Below are 10,080 nucleotides of genomic sequence, written 5' to 3'. Positions count from 1 at the left end.
ATGCTTGAGACGTATGTACTAACATCTTAAATCTAGTATGAATTAGGATCCTAAGCTAAGAATGCTGTAAGAATATTTTAGGATGATTTTCCCAAAAAAGTTAAGGATATCCATGATGAAACGGATTCACACCATTCTTATAAAAAAAAAAGAAGCGTGTATTCTGTTCCAAAAAAATGCCAGTCTGCACATAACGATACTACTGGATCAAACATGTTTTCTGAAATTTTAACAAAACATGTATCTAGATTTTTCAAACCTTTTGGGACCCCTTTTGGATCAAAGTTTATCTCTAAAGTTTGATGCCTATTTTTAGCTTCTTTTGTGTTGAGTTGAAAAATCTTAATTTTGAAAATTTCCCCACCATCCACTCAAAATTATCTTTTCAACTTTTAAATAAAACTAGTAATAATATATCAAAAATTTTCAGACAAACAATTATTTTGAAATACAGACTTTAGGGGACTTTAGCAGTCCTATGATTGTGAAATTTATTAGTTAATTGTCTGAAATATAACTGTTTCCAAAAAGAAAACAGCATTAAACTAAACTTGTCAATAAAGTAGAATCAATTGAAGATGCACTTATAATCCAGGAGGACATCGATCGACTACAGCAATGGTCAGATACGTGGCTTTTAAAATTTCATCCCGACAAATGTCATGTACTAATGTTAGGTAAGCCGAATATAATTAAACATGTACATCAATACACACTCGGAGGAAATTTACTGAAACATGTACAATTCGAAAAGGATCTCGGAGTTATCTTTGACCAAAATCTCTCATTTGACCAACATATATCAAACCAAGTAAAAAAGGCAAATTCAATGGCTGGTCTAATTAGACGAACCTTCACGTATCTCACTCCTGAATTATTCCGTAAACTTTACATAACATTTGTCAGGCCCCACCTAGAATATGCCCAAGTCATTTGGTCACCGAAACTGAAAAAAACACAAAAAACTTATAGAAGGTGTTCAGCGGCGCGCTACAAAAACAGTCGAAACATGTGGACGACTATGTTATGAAAGCAGACTTCAAAGAATTGGAATCCCAAGTCTAAAATATAGGCGTGCGGTAAGTGAAGTGATATGGTTGAGATCTTTAAACATTTAAATCACTATGAAAAATCGTGTGTTCCTAAGAAATTTAACCAACGAATAAGACCAATGAGAACACATAATTCTGAACTGGTAAGAATTTTCGGGAACGATGGTGTCCGTGGACCCCAGAGCAACTCCCTTTACTATCGGGGCATTCAACAGTGGAATAGCCTACCTGAAAAAGTAGTTAAATCATCTACAATACAAGAGTTTAAAGAAAACCTCGGTCTAGCTTGGAAAGAGAAAATGTTTGAGTACGATTGAAATTGTCACTATTGTTGCATATCTGTTTGAAGTTAACCTTTGTAACAAACCAAACCAATGAATGAGCGATTTATAGAGGCCCATGTGCTTGCACGGTGGCCTGAAAATCTGTAAAACATTATTATTATTATTATTTTATTTTGGCTGAAAGAAAAATTGACTTTAAAAGAATACAATTACACTCTTCGTCAATTTTTGTAAATACTTTGTTTTGAAATGTCTGTAACCTTTCAAGCATCTCCCACCAATCTTCCAAGAGATCAAGATTGAAAAAAATTTAACAAAATTTTGAAAAAAAAATCAGTCATAGTCATAGCATTTCCCAATCAGTAAATACAGGGTTGAGTTAAGCAAAAAGGGCAATTTTGGGCTGGTCTGTAAAATACACGATACCAACGGGTGGCAAAAAATGATCCTTTGCTCCAAAAATACATGTAACGTATTCAGTTGCCTCACAAAATTTGAGTAAAAAAAATCAAACTTACAAAAAGTTGGAGGTGGTTCAATGTCATCAATGATGCCAATTCGATGCAAAATTTCAAGTTAGTTGGATAAATATAAAGGTTATCAAAAAAATTCTTTGTGGGAGGCTTCTTTGCGCTCCCCAAAGATGCTTAAATGGTTAAACCATCACTCCGTAACTTTAAATTTTTTCATCAATCCCATCATGGTTTTTTTTTATATTTGCTGTTTTTCGACATAACATCATAGATGAAAGAACCCTCTACTTTTGAAATAAACTTGCCTTAATTTGATCCCCACCAGAATAGTATACACATTTTTCTAAAAACAGACTATTATATAAGAACATGTTTCGAAGGCAAAAATATTAAGTTAAGTTAATATGTCCTTACATTTTAAGGCTTTATCGACTCTGAAACAATTTTTCTGAGAAAGTTTGCACAAAAATACTCACAAAATGGTGAAATTAAGAAAATTTTTAGGACGAAAACACAAAAATTTAAGAACATTCGAAGCCGCCTCCAAAATTTTGGATCTTCCCATAAAAAAATGGTATCGGGGGGACGGCTAAGCTTGTCAAATGATGGGTTGTTTGTTCCCCGACTTTTGAAATTCGGAAATTTTGGGCTCTGCTAGAATTGAGAAAAGGCCAAAAATATGAAAATTTTGGGACTCTAATCGGGAACTTTTAGCATTTTTCCTGTTATCACTTTCGTGGGCTCCGCTGGTCAGGGTACCTTTTTTAACCTCCACGAGTCCCATGTAGGGTCGCAAAAACACCAAAATAGAAAAATCAGTCCCTCGTAGGGTGCCTATTTTTGGAAAATTTGGGGAAAAAGTAGAAAATTTGAGAAAATTTTGGAACTTCAGTCCCATTCAGGGTCACTTTTTTCGCAAATTTCGAGTCCCACGTAGGGTCCATTTTTCGAACCTCAGCGGAGCCTCTCAATTTGAGAGTAAAAACAATATTTACTGAGAGTCAAGTGAACTTTTGCTTACTGCGTACTCTTCTATGTTTTTTAGAAAATCACCCCAAAATCACTTAATATTGACCCCCCCCCCAATTTTCTGAATTTCTCCCAGAGCACCATGCTTATTCCACCCCTACAATTAAGCAGCACAGAATAGTAGCTTAAAAGCTCCTAAGGGGTAATTTGATTTTAATGTAGAAAAATATTTGATTTTAATGTATATAGAATTTTCAAAAAATATTCCCTAGAATTTGTAAACATTCGATTTAAAGATATTGAAGTTTTCAGAAATCATTCCCTAGAGTTTGTAAACATGTAAATAAAGATTTCTATATTATTTCCAAAATTGTTTGATATTATTCAAACTTGGTATGCGATAATTTCGATTAGTCTGTTTGTAAGATAGGAGAATATTAAAATGAAATATTTTTCAAATAAATCTATCCGTCTAATGAAAGTTTGATTGATATTTAACTTTATTTTGAATGAAAGTTAATATTGAAAAAATTTAAACGAGAGAAAGGGAATGAAAATTACAGGGAAACAAATATTTTTCATATTTTTCATTAGAATATTAAAGCCGCATTTCTTAGAGTGAAATTTTTGATATTTTTAGTCAATTCGACTGACTTTTTTTACATTAACAGCGCAACATTTAAGATTTATCTCTATACAACACTTTGGATCTAGTTACATCTACCTAAAGGTCAAGTGAAGTCAAAGGTCAAAGGTCAAGTGGCTTGAGGTTGTATTTACAAAACTTACGTTAGCAAAAATAAAATTGTTTAGAAAGAAACAAAAAATGACTTCACGTTTTTTTATAAGAACATCCAAAATTTTTGAAGCCTTTGGATATTTAACTTTTTGAGTTTGAGTTTCAAGCCTAAAAATGTTCTTGACATGTTTTTATTTTCACCCTTTTATGAGAATCTTTGCCCATTTTCCTAAGAAAACAGGAGTCCTCAAAGCCTTAAAATGTTCTTAACTTGTTCTTTATATTTTTTGCCATTGGACTCTTATTTTCTTATACAGTTTGTTCTTATAAAAAAAGTGTCTAGGTTACATACTGTATTTATCAATTTTTTTCTTATAATAAAAATGAACGCAGGTGGAAAAGAAAGATTTCCTTTTATTCCTCTCAAAGTTCTTCATTCCGAAATATATTCATGAAAAATATTATCAAGAAAATGAAGTGATAGAGGGTAGATAGAAAATTGGAAGAGGAATGGAAGAGAAATATTAGTAGAAAATTATTGTCCTTGAAAAAGGTTCTGTGGTACCCAAGAGGACATCAAAGGGCGATAAAATATGGAGAAAAATAATTTGAGATTTTCAAATGTTTTTATTTCTAAGTTTACAGTAAAATAAACCTTCAAGATTACAATACTTATCAACATTTTCATTTTTGTGAAAATTAAACTCGTTGACTCTTGATGGAAAAGTTATCTTGACCTTTACTCTCTAAATCTCCTTGGTTCTAATTATATACCGTGAGATCGGGTAACTTGCATCAGTGGAGGCTAACATGCATAACCCTCAAATGAATGACCTGGCTGGTCATTAAATACAGAGTTAAATCAAAACAAAAATGGTAGAATAGAGTTGTGAGCGGATTGATGGCTATACAAGTTTCCCTCCACTGATGCAAGTTACCTGACTTCACGGTAGAATCCACTATTACAGTCCACTCGCTTTAAAGTGTACCCTCTTTTTTACTAACCATGTAGAAACCATGTCACCCGGGGGGGGGGGGTACTACCCTTGTCGACCGACGGGGGTGCTCCGCTGAAGTTCGAAAAATGGACCCTACGTGGGACTCGAAATTTGCGAAAAAAGTGACCCTGAATGGGACTGAAACTCCAGAATTTTCTCAAATTTTCTACTCTCCCCCCAAATTTTCCAAAAATATGCACCCTACGAGGGACTGATTTTTCTATTTTGGTGTTTTTGCGACCCTACCTGGGACTCGTGTATAAAAGGATAGAAATTTGCAAATTTTATGAATTTTCGTTTTCAGAAATAACTCATTATTCCATTTTGATGCAATATGGTGAATCTTTTGACCAAACTATCCGCCCCACGTGGCACAATAGTGCACCAAACATCAGAAAAAGGTCAACGAAAAATCAACATTAACGTTGGTGGCGAGAAACACTCACCTTACGTGAGTACTTTACAGAACGTTCCGGATTCTCCTCTATCCTGGATTATACGTGATGAATTCCGGAATGACTTAGATTATGATTCAGTCGAAGATGTTTATTATTTTGACCGACATCCAGGCATCTTTTCCGCCATTTTGAATTATTTTCAAACGGGAAAATTACATTGTCCACGCGATGTTTGTGGACCAATGTTTCAAGAGGAATTGAATTTTTGGGGAATCGATGAAACACAAATGGAAGGTGAGCAGGTTGTTTTAACGTCCATCTAACGTTATATTATGGGTGTTATGGACGTTAGTTTGACGCTATTCTGGCGTTTGTACCAGCTTGGCGTCGTCTTGGGTGTATGAGAAAACCGTAATTATTTTCTCGGGGTAATCTTGTGGAGATAAACAATAAGTAACATACATTCATTTCAAGATTGAAATTATGTTTCATTTTAAGCATTCGGTCCCATAAGAGTTTTGGTTGGCAGCTATCCGAAAATATACTTTGATTTGGGCTGAGTTTTGTACACCCCCTTCTCACAGACCCGGTAGGATTTTCTCAGCCAGTAGGGATGCAAATAACGGACTGAAACTCTATGGGGATTGATATTCCTGTATTTTTTATGGCTGTGGATGTCAATTCTTTTGTTTTCAAGTCAGAATATTCAGTAGGGATGGGGAAAAAAAGAGTCATATTTTGCAGTGAGGATTGGTTTCTTTGATTATTTGCAAAAATTGGAGTATAAATTTCCACCGGGGACGATATTTCGGACAATTTTTCAATTGAAAAGGGTTCCCAGTGGGTCTGTGAGAAGGGGGTGTTTTTGTATCTCTACCTGCAGTATTCTTAGAACCTTGGCCACTGATTTTGGGCATTCAAGCCTAAATTATCATGTCTGTTTCATCTTCCAATTTCATCATTTTTATAACCTTTTCTCACACTTTAGCTTGTTGCTGGCCAAACTACACCACACATCGAGAGATCCAAGAAAATTTGAAAATGCTTCACATTGCAAGAAAGAAACAACACTGTCAACAAGGTAGCTTCCAAATAGTCTCAACAAGTTTCCAAATAAACCTTTAGGTGAACACGACGGTCTATTGAATAACATATTACTCTGACAGCATACAATAATAGATCTTATCGGAGTTTTTGATTTTTCTAAAAAAGCGATGCATTGTGGGATTAATTTCGGGAGTATTACAATAGAAATCTCTTAGGAATTCCTCGAGAGAATTCTATTGTAATTACATATATTACACGTTTTTTGTAAGAACAAACTATATAAGAACATAATGCTTCGATAGCCAAAATGTTAAGAACATGTTAAGAACATTTAAGCCTTTGGGGAATCTAAAAGACCCGATTTCTTAGGTAAATGGACAAAAATACCCATAAATTGGTGAAAATAAGAACATGTTAAGAACATTTTAAAGCTTAAACCTCTAAAAGCTAAGAACATCCGAAGGCTTCAAAACTTTTGGATGTTCTTATAAAAAAACATGTATAGCGTGTACCATGCATATTCCATTTTTCTTTGAAAGGTTCAGAAGACGTAACCAAGCAACATCCACCATTAACAACAGATCCATATCGAATGATCAGTAGTGGTCAAGCTAAATGGCATCGTTATCAAATGAAAATCTGGGAAGTCTTAGATGAGCCGTATTCCTCTGGGCTAGCAAAGGTTTGAAATTGTTTTTTATTTAAATACACCATGAGACCGTTTCACTATAAGTTGCCAAAGTTTACACGTTCCTAAATTTTTCAATTCTTTGGATGTTCTTAACTTTTAGAGTTTTAAGCCTAAAAACGTTCTTAACATGTTCTTATGTTCTTAACTTGTTCTTGTTCTTATGTTTTTATATAGTTTGTTCTTATAAAAAACGTGTACCATAGCGCAGTGACGTTAAATGTGTAAGTCCTTGCAGATTGACACCCTTACAGATACATCTCATCCTTTTCGGCTCTGGTAGACTCATTTCCAATTCTTTTGCTTTAGGGGTGAAAGGTTTCGAAATTTATTTTCGTTTCAATATTTTTAGTAAAACTTTCTTTATGAAATACCTTTTAAAGGCGCACATTTCTAGCTTGCAGAGACCTCACTCGTACATTCTTCTTGTTGCAAGATAAAGCGACATAAATCCATAGAACAATTTATATTCCCAGCAAGTGGACGCTTCAAATAAAGTAAGCAAGTTATTAGAGAGGTTGTATTGATAGTTTTTATCATTTTCATTTTTTTAGATGTTTGCATATATCTCCTTATTTTTCATTGTTCTGTCCATCATCACATATTCTCTCATCACCATCGAAGATGTCAACTTTAAACAAACACCATGCCCAACTACACAAGAACTGCTCGTGAACCAACTTGCCAATAATTTGACGTCATCAAACACGTCAGGTAATGTTTAAATCGCCGAATAATCCGGGGGGCTCTCGCTTTTTCGTTACTAAGATAACCCTTTTTGATCAAGTGAATAGCGCTGGCGCTTGTGGGGTAGGAACATATATAGATATCTTATATAAAACACTAGTTATAGCTACTCTGTATTTCCCAACGACGACAGGTGAAGCAAAATAATGCGCCATCTTTGCTGAAAGTAGGTCACAGTAGGTCACAGTTCGGTACCGGCAATTTTTTCAACCAAGCAAAAAAACTTGACGAGGTGAAAGATAGGCTTGATTGATCAAATTGCCGGCACCGAAGATGGTGGATTATTTTGATTCAAATAGGGACGGAGTAGCTCTATCTAGTGTTTTACATTTAATTTTTACGTCAGAGGGCGAAATGTTGTTAACAGTGCAAACAGGTGAAGATTTTGGGGAGGCAAATAAATTACAAAAGTGTATAAGGTTCCGAAATGTGTATTTGTCGAAATGAGTAAATTATAGTAAACTTGAAATGATTGAAATTTGCCGAAATCTGTGAAATGAAATAAATGTGAAATATTGTTCGCTTTGGGGCTGCTGTTGGGGATGTACCATGCAATATGAGGTCTAACTTAAGCTCCTAAGACCGTAAGGATGACGGCCTGTCGAAGGACTGTAAGGAGGACAGCCATATGAGCGTGGACTGTAAGGAGGACAGCCTTTACTCCTGAACCTTATGAGCGTGGACTGTAAGGAGGACAGTCAAATGACTTTGGACTGTAAGGAGGACAGCCTTTACTCCTAACATGTATGTGCATGTAGATACTGTATAAGCTAGCCACTAGGTAGGAGTGTGGGGTTCCGAAGGGACCCACACCAATGGAAAGCATATTGCGTGATACATCCCAAAAGAAGACAAAAAAGACTAGTCCCTGGAGTAAAAACACCTTTTGGGGAAAAAACCTGGCTGGGACTAGCTGCGCTGCTGCTTGTGCGTCCTCGACGTCGGACGTGGGCATCGTCGTCATTCATCCTGAAATGATAGAGAGAAAAAAGCAAGCAAAAACTAGCGCATACGAGTACCACGTCCCTCCCTAACTCCATGTATGGAAGGGAAGGGAGGGTGGGAAATTGAAAACACAAGAATAAGAAAGACTAAACGTGGTTTCGCTCCCGTATAAATAGTGATACTGGGACTTAAGCAATGGCTTCTAGAGTGAGTAGCATGATGGCGGAAGGGTGTATTGCGGGCGTTAATTTGTCTTCCTTAAAATTAACTTAAGCGAACTAAAGTTAGCTCTAAAAAATATCTGTGGGTAGAAACCATTGTACAGACCAGAGTCTGTAAATTCTTTTTTGCGTTCTAACTGATATTGTATAAACCAAAGGAGCCCTGCGACCCTGTTTTTGCATCTAAACAACGAGAAGCCGCTATGGGACCGCATCAGTCCTGAAAAATGGTGAAATAGCCTTTAGCAACGACACGAAAAAAACTTAAATAATGACTCCTTAATCTGCATGTAGACTGTAAACACACTATCATTGAGCCTTTCACTTTTCACTAGAAAGGCTTTTGCTCTAGTTTAGACGGTACGCTTTCCACCCTGCCTATTCTAATTGTGAATTAAAGCGGGCAAAAAGTTGGCTGTCTAAAGTCAATGCATTGCCCTTTTTTAACGTCAATGCAATGTCTTTTTTCAATCTTTTCTAAGCAAAGATTTAAACACCTTTGCGCCCACTTTTCGCCTACTCAAACAATTAGAATAGACAGGGCAGAAAGTCGACCGTCTAAACTAGAGCTTTGATTCTCACACATACAAGCTCTCATCCCGTATCTTTTCAATGTTACCTTATATTAATTTTTCGTCTGAGCCTGTTCAGAATCACACCACTTCATATGAAAGCTCTTAAGAAGCATACCCATCTGACTAACAACGTCTTCAACAACAACAACATTCATCCAACGCTATATTGGCGTCGTGAACATACCAGATAAACGTAAAAACAACGTTGTGGTTCAGCTCGGTAACTAAATAACCATTGAAACTGACCAAATAAATTACCTGTGGTTTTTATTTTTTTCAGTCACCAGTTGCACCAGTCGTACTCAAGGAGCGAATATTTTACATGGTTTTGAAATCCTATTCGCATTATGGTTCACGTTAGAAATCGTACTACGTCTCACATTTTGCCCTGACAAACTGGATTATCTGAAAACTCTTTCCAACTGGGTTGACCTATTCGCTGTCATTCCTGTCTATTTATTACTTCTCTGGACAGATCAATCTCAAGTGTTAATGATGCTCAATATGATCAGATACCTCCGTATTTTCCGCCTTTTCAAGCTGTTATACGATCTTCATATTTTGGGAAAAACCTTACAAGCCAGTATCAACCAGCTTCTCATTTTGTTGATCATCTTAACGGTGCCGACTATCATGTTTAGCAGTTTTGTATATTACTCGGAACTTTTCGGTGGAAGCGAGAAGAGCAAACAGGATTTCTCAGAAATACAAAAAGGTACCTTACAAATACATTTATTTTTAATGTTAATTGATCTCTTTTGCCAAGGCCTCTTGCCGAAATTTCATACTTCAATGTCAACCGATCCCTTCATTTCCAAGGCTCAATCAACGTCCCTGAGCTTCTGTCTTAATTAAAAATGGTTTTAAACTACAGTATTGATTCGGGAGAGACTTAAATGTTATGTGATAGTTTTTCTAAAACGGGTAATTCGTTCCTAAAATTT

The 10,080-nt window shown here is 35.8% G+C and overlaps 1 protein-coding gene across 1 annotated transcript in view; it reads left to right on the top strand.

Annotated features, from left to right (window-relative positions):
• Window positions 1–4,766: 4,766 nt before the first annotated feature.
• The window catches only part of LOC136798892 (voltage-gated potassium channel KCNC1-like), a 7,913-nt gene continuing 2,599 nt past the window's right edge, over window positions 4,767–10,080 (top strand). The window contains exons 1-5 of the mRNA XM_067055555.1: window positions 4,767–5,207; window positions 5,902–5,994; window positions 6,500–6,642; window positions 7,203–7,362; window positions 9,417–9,851. Of these exons, the coding sequence (XP_066911656.1) occupies window positions 4,850–5,207; window positions 5,902–5,994; window positions 6,500–6,642; window positions 7,203–7,362; window positions 9,417–9,851 (1,189 nt within the window). The 5' untranslated portion in view covers window positions 4,767–4,849. The remainder of the gene's footprint in view (window positions 5,208–5,901; window positions 5,995–6,499; window positions 6,643–7,202; window positions 7,363–9,416; window positions 9,852–10,080) is intronic.

This window comes from Clytia hemisphaerica, unplaced genomic scaffold (assembly GCF_902728285.1).
Source record: "Clytia hemisphaerica strain Z4C2 unplaced genomic scaffold, Clytia hemisphaerica genome assembly, whole genome shotgun sequence".
Lineage (NCBI taxonomy): Eukaryota > Metazoa > Cnidaria > Hydrozoa > Leptothecata > Clytiidae > Clytia > Clytia hemisphaerica.
This window is presented reverse-complemented; position numbering and strand designations above follow the sequence as displayed.